The 19,023-nt window shown below is 43.3% G+C and overlaps 1 protein-coding gene across 1 annotated transcript in view; it reads right to left on the bottom strand.

Moving 5' to 3' along the window:
• Positions 1-19,023, bottom strand: part of FAXC (failed axon connections homolog, metaxin like GST domain containing) — a 279,788-nt gene that overhangs the window by 127,342 nt on the left and 133,423 nt on the right. The window contains exon 3 of the mRNA XM_086926626.1: positions 271-467. Within this exon, the coding sequence (XP_086782752.1) occupies positions 271-467 (197 nt within the window). The remainder of the gene's footprint in view (positions 1-270; positions 468-19,023) is intronic.

Below are 19,023 nucleotides of genomic sequence, written 5' to 3'. Positions count from 1 at the left end.
CAGCAAAATAAATTCAAATAACAGCAGGTGAATTCTACCAAAGTAATCAGCGACATATATTAAACCATCTGACACTCATGCTCTGCTCCATGTTTGCTCAATTTTCATAGGTAATAACGGCAAAACTAGTGTCAATAAGAGTTATGAGAGTTAAAAAATATTTTTCCATGGAGCCCTTTGGAAGTACAAACCCTGTACAATTTTCAGAGCTTCCACTTTCTATTCCTGATGCAAAATGTTGTTCTCATAGGATTTCTTGCATAGTCTTACCAGTAGAAGTGTTCTTCCACCATTTTCGACACCGCTCGGGAGACAGCTCTTTGATGGGGGTTTAGGTTTTTGTTTAAATTCACTCCAAGCTTCTCTTCCAAAAAGTCAATGATGAATTCTGTGCCAGAGACTCTTTCATGGTTGTACTCTATCCAGGGCATTTTCCCTTGTGGTGAGAGTTTTCCATCAAAATAGTTCTGACAAATAAATTTAAAAAAAGAAATAAGTTAAACATTATTTTAACAGAATTAATTGAGAAATAATACACCGAAGGGTCCATATTTCTGAAATTAATTTTGCAGCTGAACCACCATATGTAGTATATACACTGTGTACATAAAACAACCTGTCACCTGCATGCATAGTCGACCCCAACAGTAGTAGATTATTCTTTTGTGAGGCATTTAAAACTTTTGCGCAATTATTTTTTTGTACTGAGCACTGTTTGCAACTGTGCTCCATTGGACTCTATCAGTGTACCATACCACTTTCCTTTTTGGGGGTCAACTTAGCATTCCAAGAGTGGAGGAGGCCTTATTCACAAAACTTGTTTCACATATAAAGTACACTTACACATATATCTATGCACAGAAATAACACATCCAGATTGACTTTAACTCCGCCTTTAGCGAATGTGCTACATGGGAATATTTCCCTTACTTATAGGTGCAAGCTCAGGGTATTTAAATGGTTATTTCCATATGAGTTTCGAGGGAGGTGAAAAATGTACTGAACACCAACAAGGTTACAATTTTTTGAGTACTCACAAACATTAGGAATATCTTTACTGACCTTCATAACACTTATAAACTTACTCCTACTTCAATTTCCTTGGCCTTGTGGTGCTTTAGGTTCTCGGACAAACTGAAGCCTAGTTTTCTCAGTGGAAAGATCTTCAGGAAAACCTTTCCTTGGTTCCAAAGTGTGGGTGCTGTGGTTTGTAGGGGGAAGGTTTTCTCTAAAGTGGTGCTAATGCATTTTCCCTGCAGCGCAAGCCAAAGGGAAGTTGGGGAGTCTAGCAGCCCTCCACCAAATGTGTGGACACTATTGCCCCACAGTGGTGGATGGTGTCTGATTTACAGGCTGCTTCAACACGTTTTTCCAATTCTTTTAAACACACTGGAACAATGTATCAGTGTGTTGCAGCCTGTTTCGAGGGCAGTCTAGGGTCAGGTAGCCAGCCACTGGCAAACCGATCACGTGCATGCGCACTTGCACAATATATTGACATAATTATGCAGGGCTTACCATTTTACAGCCCTATATTCCACAAAGAGAGGTGGTACTGTAGTGGTCTGTGGCCTTCACCTTCTACGTTCGGCCGATTAGATTCCCCCATACTTCAGATGGTACAGTTAAGTTGTAAAAAAAAAAAAAAAAAGTGCTGGGGCTCTCACCAGGAGGCAGTTTGCACCAGCCCATTTCTCTTATAACACCACCTAAAAAAGAGCCAACTACAAACCATGAAGTGGGGAGAGGATATGGCGTAATGGCCAGAGCTGCTGACTTTGGAGCCGGGGAACCAGGCTCGAGCATCAACATCCTGTGATTCAGGGTAAATCACTTAATCTCCTCCTCTCTACCAAAAAAGAGTGTGCCCTTAACTGGTGCTCATAAAACTATAGCACTGGTGTTGATGATTACGTGCCGGTGCTGCACACCTAAAACCACTGGTTCAAATTAAGCACTTGATTTCGCCAATAAATATCTGCCAGGCCATTTATTGAGGCCACTGTTTAAGCCACAAATCTAGCAGTGGGGCAGCTCCCGGAATTACCAGGATTTGCCAAGCATTAGCTTGCTTTAGAATCTACGCTCCTCTTTGTACTCTAAAGCGAGTACATCTCATACCTTGCGAATTTGAGGCAGCTGATGCTGTGTTGCCTTCAAAATCGCATCCCTTGCAAGAACACAGAGGCAGTGTCAATAAAAATAACTTAAGGCGTTTAAATCCTAAGGCATAGCGATTATACAGGAGCCCTTTCATGCCTGCATCTTGACACTGCATGCAAAACAGAAATCTGTATCATTCACTACATGAACGGGATTCAACATCAACAAACAAGCCTTGCCTTGAGGGAAACTGGATCTGCCATAAACTCCTTTTAGCCACAGTGCTGCCAGCACTCACCTTGTGATACAACAAGTTTCTGAATAATTATCGCTTGAAGTTAAAAAGTAAAGTGCATTTGTTTTACTTTTACAGAAAACTTTAACATTGATGGGTATGTGAGGAAAACATTTTAATGGTGTGATTTGCGGGTCACGAGTTGGAAACCTTTCATCTACTGAGTCTGGTAAAGATGTGGTGTAATTTAATTTAGTATTAGAATGCTGAGCGGTCATTTGAAGACAATGGAGCGCTCAGGCTTCTAATGGCTGATAGAAGCACCAGCATCAACATTCCAATGTTTTTCTTTCACAGCTGTTGCTGTGAACAAAGGCCTCCCAGAGCCTGAGTGGATTTCAAAAAGTTCCTTTGTTTTACTAATTATGCCCTCTAGAGGCGGAATGTTCTAATAGTCTTACAGCCCTCCGTAGCAGGCTATACCAGCCATTAAAGGCCTACTCCCTTGTTAAAGGTTCTCGCCTTCAACTGGGCCTTTAACACTGGAGCGGGCCATTAATGGCCGGTATAGTCCGCTACGGCGGGCTATAAGGCTATATTAGAACATTGGAATGTTGAGCGCTCCTTTGAAGACAATGGAGTAACTCCAGGCTTCTAATAGCTGGTAAAAGCCCGTAAAAGCCTGCAGCCCCAACATTTCAATGTTTGTCTTTCACAGCAACAACTGTGAAGAAAGGCCTCACAGATCTCGAGGGTTTTCGACCCCCTTGGGCTCCATGAGGCCTTTGTTTTACTAAATAGAACATTCTGCCCTGATGGGGCAGAATGTTCTAATAGCCCTATAGCCCACAGTAGCTGGGCTATACCTGCCTTTAAAGGCCCACTCCCTTGTTAAGCAGGCTTTTAATGGCCGGTATAGCCCGCTGCGGCAGGCTGTAAGCTATGTTAATAACATTTGTAAATTCCAGTCCCTAGAAACTCAAAAACTGGTGTGAAGCACTATATAAAAAAAATCTTGCACAGCTGGTCTTTTGATGGTGAAGAATACTCTTTGTACCTTCATTTGTATTCTACCAATGCCACTTTCCGTCATCATAATTTTGCATCGGGTGGTATTTTCTATCACAAATATATAATACTTCGAGGAGGGCAAACTCAGGAATATTTGGGAATATTGGAATATTTTATGAGCACCCTTCGATATTACTTTCAAAACCCATAGCTTTTTATATAATTTAGTTGAGAAATCTGTTTGTCAAGTGCACTGTATACTGCCTTCTGTTTTTCTTTTTTTGTGGTTTTTTTTGTGTGTTTTAAACTTTCCAGGCCAGAGCCCATTCTTAACTCCTCATTCAGTACAGCTGGCATCAATTTAAAATGTCACCAACAGTCACTTAAATCCCGGTGAGCCTCTTCATGGAGGACATGACTTGTGCGTTTCCTTGATACTTCGGGACAGATTACGACTTTTAGAAGCACCGCCGTGCCGCCACTCCACTGAAGGACGCCACCGCGAACCCGCCAGATTACGACTTTTCAGTGGTCTGGCGGACAGGAAGCGTGTCAGTCCAGAGGCGGCCCATCTTTCAAAGGCGGAGTTGCCTTTGAAAACGGCACAACAATGAGACCGCACTACAAGGTTCCTGCACGGCATAAACTCAAATGTCCATACCGTACGAGAACATAGGTGCATACACACAGGGGGGCACATGTTATGCCCCCCTGTGTGCATCTACATCGGTTGTGTTACCAGGGGGGTTTTGTCCAAATGATGTGGCCGGGTAGGACAATTATAATTATAAAGAAGAAGAAGACCCGGTCACTCAATTATTGGTTCTGCTCAATTTTTATTTAGGGCAGAATCTTGCACTCAGGTATTAAATCCTTATGTGCAACATATATATTTTTTTAGAAAATTCAAAAAAAGTAAATGCAATGATTTTTACAAATACTATAACTGTCCGAAGAATTACTTGCTGTCCTGCACTGGGACACATATATTTACAAACTCAAATTACACATCACTTAGAAAAACACAAAAAAGAATTACACATTTAGATAATTTCCACAAAACAAACATTTGAGAAATAATGAATCATGAAGGTTGGAAGTACCCTGTCCACATACTTTCTATCAGGCCACTAAAGCTGAGTATTTTTTTCTTTTTCTTTTGGCCTGATAGCGCAAGAGGCCACTAGTGCAATCAATGTTCAATGTATTTATCCAAACACAAGAGCCTTATGCGCTGAAAAAACATTCGGACTTAAGACGAATGAGGGTCAAGAGCCTGTAAGCCAATTCTTTTTTGTGTTTTTCTAAGTGATGTGTAATTTGAGTTTGTAAATATATGTGTCCCAGTGCAGGACAGCAAGTAATTCTTCGGACAGTTATAGTATTTGTAAAAATCATTGCATTTACTTTTTTTGAATTTTCTAAAAAATATATATGTTGCACATAAGGATTTAATACCTGAGTGCAAGATTCTGCCCTAAATAAAAATTGAGCAGAACCAATAAACGAGTGACCGGGTCTTCTTCTTCTTTATAATCTACATCGGTTGAGGCACAGAGGGGCCTGTAGGGCCACCTTTGTTTCCTCTCCTTCAAGGTTTACATGGAGGAAGAACCTCCATGGAAACCCTGGAGGAGCGGAAACTCATAATATACTTGGTGGGGCCGGAGTGGTCCTGCCAAGCATATTGCGGCCTCTGATTGCCACTCCAATGCCTGAGAATGGTGTTTCCCTGGCGGAGCCGGCGGTCCCAGGGCGGTCTAACTGCCCAACTCCTAATGGGGTGGTCGGACCGCCAGTGCAGCATTGGCTGAATCCGCCACCACTGCACCACCACAAGTCTGGTGGTCCTCGGACCACCAGATTCATAATAGGGCCCTTTGTGTAACTGTTTGTGGCTGTGGGGGGCAGCTGTTTTACACACACAAACACACACTTCCACTCTCTCGACCCCCATCTGCCCAGACTTCCACTCAGGGACAGCTTAAGGATTTTGGGGGTCCTGGGCCAAATGTATCTTTGGGGGCCCCTGTCCAGAACAGCTTTGAATTTATGATTCAATTTTAGTTGTTTCATTCTCTCTTTGGCCAGGTCACTGACAGTGCACAGGCACACTAGTTCAAATTCCAAATGTGATTACATCTAATGTTCAGGGATAGTGATGTGTGTTTTCAATATGGTAACACAGCAGGAGCGCATTAATATTACTGCAAAAAAACTCTATGACACCCTCCTGTCCTCCTATGTGATAGTTTTGTTTTGATTTAAAATAAACTTTTTTTATGGATTTTACATGAAACATAAACACAACATTCCACTGCAAAATGTCTGTAACAGACTATCATACATTATTAAACATGAATTAAAGGAAACGGTATTTAAAACAATCTGTTTAACAATTATTCAAGATCATCAGGGATAGATCTTCTGCAGAACAGAGCTGGCTCAATTAGGTGGGCCCTTGAAAGGCTGGGGCCCTGGGCCAGCGCCCACTTTGCCCATCCCTTAAAACGTCTCTGCTTCCACTCGTCTATCAGTCTGTAATGTCCCTCCGGGTTGGTGCACATCTCAAGCCCAGGTTGCAGGCCAGTCACTGTTCCAGGCGTCAGGCTGCTCATCAGTGAGTCACCCAGGACGTTCACCAGTGATGTTGTTAGGGTCAGGTCACAACCCTGTGAAATGCCACCATGTAATGAGCTGAGTACCGGGGGAACCACCATTGCATCAATGACTTAGCACCACAGCATCTTCACCATGGTCTCCACCTGCATGTTAGTTGGTACCTGACCTCATAACTCCGACTCCTGAGTGCTCTCAAATGTGAGTGCTCTGTGCTGCACAGCTAACTACTCCATGCACTCCCTTGCTGCTGCTTATGGCTTGATCTCCAGCATTCAGTGTCTCTCGACTGCCTCATGTACATACACTAGATCTCAAGCTGCGGTCGTAGGCGCTGGAAGTAGAGATGTTGGGGGTGCCGCAGCACCGCCAAAATAGCCATGCTGGAGTTCCGAAGGGGGTTGAGCAATAAAGATGCCTTAAATATTGTTTTTATCTTGCCGTGGGGCATATTAGCAACAGACAGCGATAAATATCACTAAGCGCGCTTAGCGCAATTAAATTTATTGCCGGCTATCACTGGATTTTATCGCTGAGCTAGCGCGTTATTATCAAGGGCTATGTCCAGAGCGTTGAAAATTCCAACAATAGTGGTGAAATGCTGGAATATCGCTGGTAATCCAGCGATAAAATGACAGCAATAGGGAATTCCTTGCTAATAAGCTATGGTGGATTTAGCCTGGCAATCCACCTCCCATAGCGCAACATGGCTAAGTCAGAAACTTACTTGACGTTAGAAACCAGCATTAATTGGTTCTTTGCGCGACTTTCATAGTCGCAACGCGGGTATGGGGCATGGTTGTTAATAGCGCGAGGCTGCGTTATTGATGTTTTGCCATGTAGTGAATGTGAGGAGCGCCTTCTTTGCATCTCATTAGCGATGAGATGCAAGGCGTTAGTGAAATGGATGATGACACAAGGAAACACACGCTAAAGCCTGTTAGCGTGTCCTTGTTAATACCGAGTTAGGATTATCGCAACTTTTCGGCCGAAAACGGCCGCAAAAGCGGCGATAATTGTCTTGATAATATGCCCCCCCATTTGCTGTGCAATCAGAGACAGAGGTCAAAAGTCAGGCTCTGCCCATTGGCATATTGCTGCTTTTTCTTCTAACATGAAAATTGTTGCTTTTTTCTCAGGATTTTCTAAAATGAACTATGTGATTGTCTTGCTGGTTTGAAAGGAAAGGCTGCAGGACGTTATTTTTGTAACACACAATACATTTTAAATATCTTTGAATGAACTGCACATGTTTCATAACGTTATCAGCAGTTAGAAAGCACAAATGAAGCATTTTGTTGAAATTATAAAGTATAAAATATTTCAATACAAACAAGACACTTTACTTCTTTACTTGGTGATGTGTAAATGACCAATATTCGCTCAAACTCGATTTTCACACATTATGGTTTGTATACTAAATAGTTTTACACCTTTATCACTCTCTTGCCAAATGGGTGTGACTCATTTGCGGCACTTGTTCTTTGAGTGACGCTTGGATTTTCCACAAACCCTATAGGTTGGTGATGTAACATTGATGACAGTACCTCAATTATTCCAGTACGGCTGGCTGCATTGCTTCTGCTGCTAGCTCCAGGGTGAGTCACAATTTTATTTAACAATATAACCCCAGGCAACAGAACAGCCCAGGCAACAGCCAGAAGCACACAGGGAGCCCCAGTCAGAGAAAGTGATCAGTGGCTGTCAGGGGAATTACCTGACTGGTTGGAGGAAGGTTTATTGCTGCATTAAAATGTACAATTGTGTGATGTGTAAAATGAGTTGAAGTGCTATCACAAAGCCTGTGCCTTGACAAGGGCGACTTATGTTACTAAAACGATATCTGAAGCGGTAAACAAGTCTAAAGTACTTTTTAGCATGGTCAAAAATCTTGCGGGTTCCCAGACCACAGCCAAACTTCCACCCCTGTCTAATAGCAAGTGTGACGAACTCGCTCAGTTTTTCATCTCTAAAATTGATAACATCTATCAAGATATTTCTGCCCATAGAGATACCAACACCTCTGTTATTTTGCCCCTCAATCTTGAGGAGTCTATCCATTTTCCCTATCTCTTCCCCTGCCTCACTTTTGTCGTGGCCTGATCTTCATCCCTCCACTCTTCTTGAGATTTTGCGTAAAGTCAGATCCACTGGGGAGTACCGCAAGACTCCTCTGCGAACTCACTGGCCACTTTCCTATCTACTAACGATCTTATCCAACACTGCACTGAATCAACCCATTCTAAGGGCGCAATCCTGGACCTTGTTATATCTAAAGCAGGCATGCTTTCTACCACTACCCCAATTCATGTAGATTGGTCTGACCACCTCCTCATCCCATTCTCTCTTCAACTTTCACACTCTATAACTCTTGGCCAACCCAAGAGGGCCATCTCATGGTTCCGGGATGCTAAAAATATTGATGTCGGTCCCCTCTGTGAATCAGCTTTGCTATCCCTTCCAAGGCTCGACCCGAACCTAGATGTTGACGAACTCACCTCTCAAAGCCTCACAGTTCTTGCAGCTGAAATTAATAAAGTCGCTCCACTCAAAAGCAAAAGGTTAAGGCCCACTCCCTCAGCACCTTGGTTCAACAAATCCCTTTATGAGGAAAGGAAGCAGCTAAGATCCCTGGAGAAACAATGGAGGCAAGTGCCCTCCTCCGACAATTTGGCCAAGCTTCGCTCAGCAAGATCCAAGTACCACAAGCACATCTTCCTTGGGAAAGCGACACACTTCAAAACCCTCCTTGATTCCGCCAAAAATAGACCCAAAAAACTATTTGATCTCATCAAAATGCCTAACTGCTCTCCCCCAACCTCCAAGGTGGATGATTCTACAAAGAGAGCAGCGGATTTTGCTATTTTCTTTGATGAAAAAGTGAAATCACTTGTGGATCAGGTCGCTCATCCTACCCCTCCAGAGGAGCGCAAATCCTTAGCCATTTGGCAGAGCTTTGACCCTATATCTGAAGATGCCCTTCTCAAGTGCATACGAGAAACAAAGCCATCCAACCATTCTCTTGACCCTATCCCCAGTGCCATTGCCATTGACTTCTATACCCATTCCCTCTCCTATTGGACCACTCTGATCAACCTCTCCCTCTGGCAAGGCTCCCTTCCTGCCTCCTTCAAAACTGGGCAGGTCACCCCTCTTCTGAAAAAACCCACTGCTGATGCGAATGACCTCAACAACTTCCGCCCCATCACTAACCTTCCCTTTCTGGCGAAGATCACAGAAAGATGTGTAGCAAAACAACTCTCCTGTCATATCAAGGACAATGACCTTCTAGACCACTGTCAGTCCGGCTTCATCCAAAACTGCAGCACTGAAACAGCCCTACTGCAAGTGGTTGATGACGCGTTGAGGATACTCGATTCAGGGGGGTCCTGTCTGCTAATTCTCCTTGACCTTTCCGCAGCCTTTGACACTGTCAATCACAATACCCTCCTCAATATTCTTCAACAGAGAATGGGCATGGAGGGCACTGTGCTTAAATGGTTTGCATCCTTCCTTTCTGGCAGATCCCAAATGATCAAAATAGCGAACAGTCTTTCACCTCCTGTGGCGGTAGGTCAAGGTGTTCCCCAAGGCTCGATACTTGCTCCCACACTGTTCAATCTCTATTTAGAACCACTGGGAAATCTCCTAAGTAAATCCGGGATTCACTATCATCTTTATGCTGACGACACTCAACTCTACCTCAAGATTGCCTCTACTCACGATCTTTCCATCCTAAGCTCCACTCTCGACTCCATTCAAAACTGGATGTCAACTCATCAACTGATTCTGAATCCCTCCAAAACTGAATTCCTCCTCTTCTCCTCCTCACTCTCTCCTCCCCCGGTTCAATCATGGATGGATCAGATGAATCTACTAAACAATAAACCCATCATTGTCGACAGCGCCAAATCCCTTGGTGTCATACTAGACAAAAAACTTAATCTAATTCCCCACATCAATTCCATTGCGAAATCAGCTCGATACCAACTGCGCCTTCTTTGGGGAATCCGTCGCTTCTTCGCGGAGCGGGACCTTATAACCCTGGTGCAAGCACTGGTCCTCTCCAGACTCGACTACTGCAATGCTCTTCTTACTGGCCTCCCCAAATCCCACGTGTCCCCACTTAAGTCTGTTTTCCACTCAGCAACTCGTTTCATTTATGGGGCCAAAAGAAGCGATCACATCACACCGATGTTATCTACCCTCCGCTGGCTTCCCTTTGAGGCTAGAGCTATCTACAAGACCGCTTGTATCACCCACAAAGCCCTGCACTCCTCTTCTCCTCTCTACCTGGCGAATAAACTGAAACTCTCTGGAGGCTCTAGACCTTCACGCAATGCGGAGAATCTACTGCTTGAACCTCCCACTTTCAAGAAGGAAAGAACGATGGCCCAATCATTTTCAGGCAACGCAGTGAGAATCTGGAACTCATTGCCGCCTCAGCTCCGGACCACAGCCTCCTCCCAGGCCTTTAAAAGGGACCTCAAAGCTCTCCTCCTCCAGAGACACCTCCAAAAGTAACTCTCTTCTGTCTGAAGGAAGATCTCCCACTACTGATAATTTCTACTTCTCATGTCCATGGAAGTGCCTTCCCAGTGTGTTCTTGCGGTTAGAGTGTTTGCCTTTTATTGCAGTATTATCCATGTACTTGTGTTTGGTACCCTCTTGCAACTTGCACTCACCACTTTGCCCCTGTAACACACGGTTTGCTTCCTCTCACAGGTTTTTTACCTTTGATACTTACACAAGTGCCACTTTTGCCTACGTAATCGTTTGTTCTTGTGCTTGAGTGTGTAACATATACTGCAGTATTATACCACAAATTATACTCTATTTTCTCTTGTAGCCTGCACACTTGTCACTTTTCCCTCCTGAGCACTTTTTACTACCTCATGTATTTTTGGTAGCCCACATTTTTACTACCTCATGTATTTTGTTTGCTCACAAGTGTCACAAATTCCTTGTCTACCTCATGTATTTTTGGTTTCTCACAATTTTTACTACCTCATGTATTCTTGGTTGCTCACAATTATCACTTTACCGTATGTAACATAACGAATGCCTCTGCAATCTGTTGCTCGTGTAACGTTCTCAGTTTGTATCTTTTCTGTTCCTATTGTGAAGCGCTCTGACACCTTCGGGTAAAGTCCGCGCTATATAAAATTGCATAAATAAAATAAAATAAAATAAGATCGGGCTCTCCTATTGATCCCATTCCAGTTCCAGTGCTGCGTCTATTGGATACTCCACAGCTTTCGATGATTTACGCTTAATCAGTCACTATAATACAGCTGTTGTCCCTGCTTGTTGGAAGCACGCAATGGTTACCCCTCTGCTAAAAAAAACCTCCGCCGATCCCTTGGTCCCCTCCAACTTCCGACCCATTTCGTTGCTGCCAGGCTTTTCTAAAGTCCTAGAGAGACATATTCACCAACACTTGTCTCAGTTTGTGACGGCCAATAACCTATTACACTTTTCTCAGTCTGGTTTTCAGCCAGGTTTTTCCACGGAGACTACTCTCCTTGGAGTTACGGAAAACCTCCGTGTTCTGCTGGATCGTGGTGACACAGTTGTACTGATACTGCTCGATCTCAGTGCAGCTTTTGATACTGTGTCCCACGATATACTCCTTAGATCCCTTGCTGCCATAGGCATTGGTGGCATAGCTCTGGACTGGCTAGCATCTTTCCTAACGGACCGGACGTTTCAAATCTTTACACATTCCTCCACATCCAAAACCTATTTTTCTCCTTATGGTGTGCCCCAGTGCTCGATCCTTAGCCCCCTCCTTTTTAATCTTTACGTTACCCCTTTGGCTCTTATCGCACAACGCTCTGGGTTGACTCTGTACACATACGCCGACGACTCAAAATTGTGTTTTCCCTATCCCAATCTGACCTGGCCTCGACATCCCCCCTGCAGGTTGGTCTGAGTGAGATATCCAATTGGATGAATCTCAACTTACTCAAGCTAAATGGTGGAAAGACCGAGGTCCTGGTCCTTGGGAATAAGCCTGATCTTTGGAGCCCTAGGCATTGGCCAACTGAGATGGGTCCATTTCCATCTATGAAAGGTCAGGCAAACAAAGTGGCAGCCACTTGTTTCACCATACTGCACTGGCTTAGAAAGATCCTTTGGATGCTGCCATCCGACACCCAGAGGTCTTTAGTGAACGCCTTGGTGACCTCCAGGTTGGACTATGGCAACATACTCTAACTGGGGTCTGCCAAGGCAGTCACACGACGTCTTCAACTGGTCCAAAACGCTGCCGCACGCCTACTTTGTGGTTGCCGAAAAGCTGATCAGATTACAGAACGCCTTCGTGAGCTTCATTGGCTCAGAATTGAGAGTCGCGTGAAGTTCAAGGCTTTGAGCTTCATGCATAAGATCAAAGCTGGGGTGGCTCCGTCCTATCTGCAGTCTCTTGTTAAAACCTATACCCCCTCTCGTTCACTCCGATCATCTTCACAAAACTTATTTTGTGTACCCAGGCATAGACTATCCAGAATGGGTGGCAGCTCATTCTCGTGCTTGGGGCCCAGACTTTGGAACTCTCTTCCCCTCCACATTCGTGCTGAGAACTGTCATGCTCGTTTCCGCAGAGCTGTCAAAACCTGGCTTTTTAACCAATAATCCCCTGAGCTGTTAGTGCTTTGTTGCTGTTGCCTTTAGAGCCGGGAAACCCTTGCGGGAAGCTGTCGCGCTCTACAAAAGTAATAAATAAATAAAATAGATATATACTGTGTACAGCAGCAGCATTATGCATCTTCGCGGCTTGACTGCATTGCTTTTAAAAAGTACAAACAAAAATCACATGCACAGCTTGCATTAGTCCAAAAGGTCGCCGCAGCACATGTGCATCTGGTTCTACATAAACTCTCTGGAGCATCCACACTACCGGCTCTCTTTATCCCCACTCAAGAATACTGCAGATATGTTTAGTACTTCAAGCTAAATAAATAGGGGCAGATTTACAAGCCCCTTGCAACACTTTTGCAGCGGCGTAAAAAATACGGACCAATTTACAACGTGACGCATCTCGGGAGGTGGTCACGTTGTAAAGACCAGTGTCACATTATACCTGCGTCAGGTATAATGTATTATTATTATTATAAACCATTTTATAGCGCGCTCTGCTACTGGGGAGTATCCTGGCGCGGGAGAAAGAAAAACAGAAAGCAGACCCTCACAAAAATAAAGGACTCTTAAATAGCACTGTTAAACAGATACGTCTTCAGATGTTTTTTGAATGCGGCTACAGTGGGTGTGGAGCGCAGGTGAAGAGGAAGAGCATTCCAGGCGCGAGCCACGACCACCGCAATCGACTGACCACCAATTCTGGCACGTTTGAAACGGGGGAGGGATAGTTGAAACAAAGTGGAGGATCTCAGAGTACGTGTGGGAACGTAGCTGATGAATCTTTTTCTCAAGTACTGGGGGCCTTGATCATGAATAGCACGAAACGCCAGAACCAATGACTTAAACCGGATGCGCTGTGCGACCGGGAGCCAGTGGAGTGTGCGCATCTCCGCGCGAACGCTCTTCCATCTAGGAATGTTAAATAAAAGACGTACTGTCGCGTTCTGGATGATTTGCAGGCGTTTGACCAGGTAAGAGGGGATTCCACTGAACAATGCATTAGCATAGTCCAACCTGGACAGTATAAGCGCTCGCGCAACAGACTCCTTTGCTTCTGTATGCAGGGTGGGCGTTCCCACGCAGGAAAGCCTTGTAAAAGTGAAGCAGAGAAATCTACAAGATTTCCCTGTGTCACTTCTAGGAAGCCACTGCGTCAAAACCTTACACCTGCTTGAAGCAGTGTAGTGGAAATAAGCCTGAAAATGCATTGCTGAAGTTGTGTTGTGCTTGCGACATGACTCCAGCAATGTGTAACTTTTGCCCCAACAGATACGTCAGACTTATGAGGCATATGTCAATCCCTGAGCCGCGGTGCTCCATATTCTAAATACGGTGCATCCATGTTGGCGCAAGAGTTTCTCAGGGTGGCGCAGGGAAAGTGGCGCATCTCTATAGATGTGTCGTATCTCTATAGATGTGTCACTTTCTTGTAAATCTGCCCCAAAGATTTTAAAATGTTTTTGAGGCCTTTTGCAGCCAATCTTCACTGCCAACAAGCCTTATCTTGCCCTATGCAAGCAGTGCTGTGCTCCCTTGACTCCACCACCAGATTAGTTCTACAGAAGCTGATGTCACATTAGCTTCTTGAGTCTGTCTTCTTCTGCTTGAGTCTGATCTTTCCTACTCTCCTCCCGTTACTGCTGTTACCGAGTCCTTTCTCTCTGTTCCAGGTGTATACTGTTTTCCAGCCCAGTTTAATACTTTTCGATCCGTGTGTACCCCACCTCTGTGTCTCCTTGTCCTAAGGCTTAACATCTCTGAGGTACCTTATCCACTGTTGTACATTCGCTTGGCTTCACTGTCCCTTGAGTCCGTCTGCTGTCATAACTCACTGCCCTGGGTTTAACAACAAGGCGCATAAATGGTGAAATAATTATAGGAAACCGCACCCAAATAATGCTGTTTCTCCAGAGGGGAATGTTTTTTTTCAAAACGAACATTGAGGCACATTATCAACAACTAGGGATATTTATCGCTAAATGAGCTTAGCAAAATTTTTTTTTTATCGCGCGCATCGCCGGATTTTATCGCAGAGATAACGTGCTATTAGCAACGTTTATCTCCAATGCGATAAAATATCCGGTGATAGCGGCGAAATGCATGAATATCGTTGGAAATACAGCGATATTCACGCATTATCGCTAATAGGGACTTAATCTGAATATCCACCTCCCTTTGGATATACAGGCTAAGAAGTGGTCTGAGCAGACGTTAGATCTTGGCGGTATTCGTCCTAAGCGCGAATTTTTTCATTGCTACGCCTGCGTTGATAATAGGCGATAGCGATGTTAGCGACTGCTTTCAGTCGCTAACAGGTTGCATACGCCCACTTTGCATGTCATTAGCGATAAATATCGCTAACATGCAAAGCGAGCCCCAAACCGCTCACTATCGCCAACAAGCTGTCGCTAATGGCTGTTAGCGACAGCTTGCTAATAGGGTGATACAATTATCGCCGCTTTGCGGCCAAAACGGCCGCTAAAGCGGCGATAATCTCATTTCGCCCGCCTTGATAATATGCCCAATTGTTTCCATGTGTAGAAAATAAGGGGAAAAAATAAATGAGCAATTGAACGTTTATCCTAAACCACTGTCTGCACAATTTCCCTCCTCAGCCAAACCAACCCAAGTGATATTTAAGCATTATGGGCCTCATTTACAGGCCCCTAGGGGCACTTTTGCGCACCGTAGCGTCACTTTTTGATGCTCTGTCGGCGCAATGTGCTGCAGCTTATTTACAAGGTCACGAAAAGCTACTTTGCCTGACTTTTCATGGCCTTGTGAATATGCGTCCCTTTCACGAAGAACACTGCGTGAAAAGGGCGTTCCATGGGTGTTGCTGTGGGTGTTCCCACGCAACATCCATGGATTCTGAAGCATTCCCAGCTTTGCTGATCACCACACCCACAAATTTGAAAATTTGTGAGAAATCACCAATATGTTGTGGGTACTCCTACCTTAAGTGCTTATTTGAGGCAGTTGTATGCCGGTGTAACCCATCTACACTACATTTTCCAGCACTGCACATAGCTAACCACTGCTACTGCTACATCGTCCCAAATTAAACAATGGAAGTAGCGACGTAAAATGAAGCGCAAAAGAATTTACGGTATATTAAATTAAATTACTTAAATTAATTGACCATATAAATGAATATAATGTAATGTTTATTATTCAAGACTAAAACATTTATTATTTAATTATACTTGAATGTTGTTCTACATTTAAAATAAACATATAAAATGAATTTACAATATTTATAAACATTTAAATTTCCCTATATCTAACAAAAGGGAGATCTCCAACACTGACTGTGGATCCTCCCTATGGTTAAGTATAGGGAAAAGCAAAAAATTGTATTTAACTTGACAAAAACGATTACAAATATTTTTTATGTTATATATTACTGTAAATGTGTTCTTTATATTTATTTTAAATGTAAAACAAAATACGAAAGTGTTACACCACTATTAACTGAATGTTGAATTAATTAATTATTTATTTAATGTAAATAAATTACATTAAATAAAAAATATTATTCTGGAGTGCAAATTAAAAAATAAATTCCCTAACTTAACTAAAAAAAACACCTTTCACAGTAAGCATTAATAATTATTAACAATGATGTATAGAATTAAATAAAAGTAGTTTCATTATATTAAAAATGAATGTGCTAATTTATACATTCAAAAAGATTGCAAAATATTTTAAAATGCAATTATAAATATGTTTCGTTTTTCGATTTACCATTGAAATATAAATTATTTATATTTGTAAATATTTGTAATAATTTAATGTAATGCAATATTATTTCATATGGAGCTTTAAGTTACTACCACTAGCTTTGAGTTAGAGTAATGCACTACTGTTTTGGGTCTCTTTTGGACTGTAGTACTTTAGAAGTGCAGTTTGTGTATAGCTATGTGCTTATGTTTTTTAGTGAGTGGGTGCACGCTCTTCCCTAACCCCTTCCCTGCCATCCATAAACCTTTGCTTACACCTCCCTAAACCCCTCCCATTTAGTAGTAAGTATGCCTCTTTTTACAGCCACTTCCCCATGTCTGTCCCATATTTACTACTAAGGGCCTAATTACGATGTCGGGCAGATGCACAATTTCAGTGAGGGAACTACCCAACCATAGGTTGGCGGTTCCGCATACTGAATTAGGATATGGCCACACATGGTGCGGTCACAAACTTGGATTTTACAATGGTGCGGCTGTCCAAAACCAGCCACAGCACAAGCTCCCATTGTAAAATGGAAGTTTTTGCACAGGGAAGAAGGGGGCCCTGCTAGGGGCACCAATGTTGCTCTCCGACATCCTTTCCATGTACGAAACGCTGACATGGGAAGGCTGTCGGAAACCGACATCATAATCCAGACGGCGGAACCGCAGTCTTGGAGAGATTATGTGCGGCTTCCAACTGGCCGACGAGCTCCTTGAGCCCATCGGAACCCAGTCCGTTTCCCCAGCCGGTTTATACTCCGACGGCCGACATTATAATTCAGAGATTGGAATGCAAACCTACCATGTTGGTCAGATAAGCCTCGGACGAGCGAGGCCTACCGACTGACATCGTAATTAGGCCCTATGTAGTAAAGTTACATGTGTGAGGATCACCTAAGATAGGAGAGGTGGAGATATACACTCATAGGTTTGTGACTAACATTTATTGTACTTTAGTAATACTTCTAAGTGTCCTACAAAATACAGTTTGTGAATAGGCCCGTTTTTGGGGTATTTTAGATTTGTTTCCTACTGAATAGCTTAAGTCCATTAGGTCCAATTAGAAAAACTAAAGCTAAGTGCGTTCTCTGGTCAGTACCATTGATGCGGGACACTACACTCAAGTATGTGCACACCCAAAGATATAAATATAGGGGGTAGTGGCCGCTTGTGGTCATTTCCAATCCAGACCTGTTGTGTGGCCTGTGTCATTTTCCTCTGATGCACGTTTATTCACGCTCAGGCTGAATGCCACCTGCAAAATGTCTGTTCTTGCCAGACTAGTGATTCTGATTTATAGTGAAAATAAAAATAAGCATTATCAAGGATTTATTCCACACTGGACATTTGTGTGTAAAATGACCCTGAATTAATTGTTCATTATGGGTTACATTAGGATAGTCACAAGCCACCATTTTCTTTCAATCATCATATTCTTTTCATTTCCTATACAATAATGAGATTTATTTATTTTTTTAAATTTGTAAAGAGCACAAATGCCCTGGGGCGTCTCGGCGCTGCGGACCGCAAGCAAAATCGATGAACAAGATTACTGATTGAACAGCCAAGCCTTTAGCCTCTTTCTAAAAAGAAGCAAGGACTGACACTCTCTTATCTCCAACGGGAGAGTGTTCCAGAGTCTGGCTGCCGTGACGACAAAGCGTCTGTCACCCCAGGATACAGTTTTTGTGCGTGGTACAGTTAGCTGACATGCCGTGGCGGAGCAGAGCGGTCTATTTGGACGGTAGGAGGTCAGCTGATTTATAAGAAACTGAGGCTAATCAGGCTAATGTCTCATAGCTTCCATTATCCAACATCGGCACTAAGAAATGCCAAGAAAATAATGTTGATAACATCCACTGTCGAAATGTAAAATTTGTATCTTATTATTCACATTCAGATATGTGTGTGTGTGTGGGCTAGAGTTACTAAATGTTCATGAAAGGCAACAAATTAGGTTACTGCATTACATTGCATGAATGGGAGAGAGCAGAACAGCGACATATTTACAGGGATGTGGTGCAGTTCTGCTCTCTCCTAGTAATGGTCCACTTGCATCAACGTAGGCACCTTTGTGTCGCGTCGCAAGGGATATTTTCCTGTACAAAAACTATCCTTTGAGGCATATTCTTTCTTTGTATGTGTGTTGCAGATTTAGCGCACATGCAAATATGAAGTAACAAAGAGAAATAGAGATAATTCTCCCTGTTACGGCATCCTCCGGTAGGCACACCATATTGGTGCAAACCCAAGTTTACAAGTCTTAAGTAAATATGGGTTTGCATTAACCACATGGCTGCTAGGCGTTTTCCCGTCCTGCGCTGAAGATCCAAAATAACCATTATTCATGACGAGCTGGCCTTGTCATCCGCGCACGGCAGGTAAGCGCCATGACGAGCCCAGCTCGTCATTAGCTTCGAAGGGGTTAAGATAAATGAGTGGATGCACAGGAACACCCATGCTCCACCCATGTAACACCTACATGCCACAAGGAAACACAAGGTAGTACTAGGGTTAGACCCTTGGTACTCCAATGAATAAATGTTCAGGATAAGGTAGGAGTGTTTTCCCATGAAATAATTAATCAAAGTTGTCTCTTCGATTCTTTATTAAAGGTAGATGGTTTGGTATGCGATGTCGTTTGAGGAACAGCCAACATTGGTTTCACCCCCTCGGGCTGATAAA

This window comes from Lissotriton vulgaris, chromosome 6, assembly GCF_964263255.1.
Source record: "Lissotriton vulgaris chromosome 6, aLisVul1.2, whole genome shotgun sequence".
Classification (NCBI taxonomy): Eukaryota; Metazoa; Chordata; class Amphibia; order Caudata; family Salamandridae; genus Lissotriton; species Lissotriton vulgaris.
Note: the sequence above shows the minus strand (reverse complement) of the source record. Positions and strands in the feature narration are given on the sequence as shown.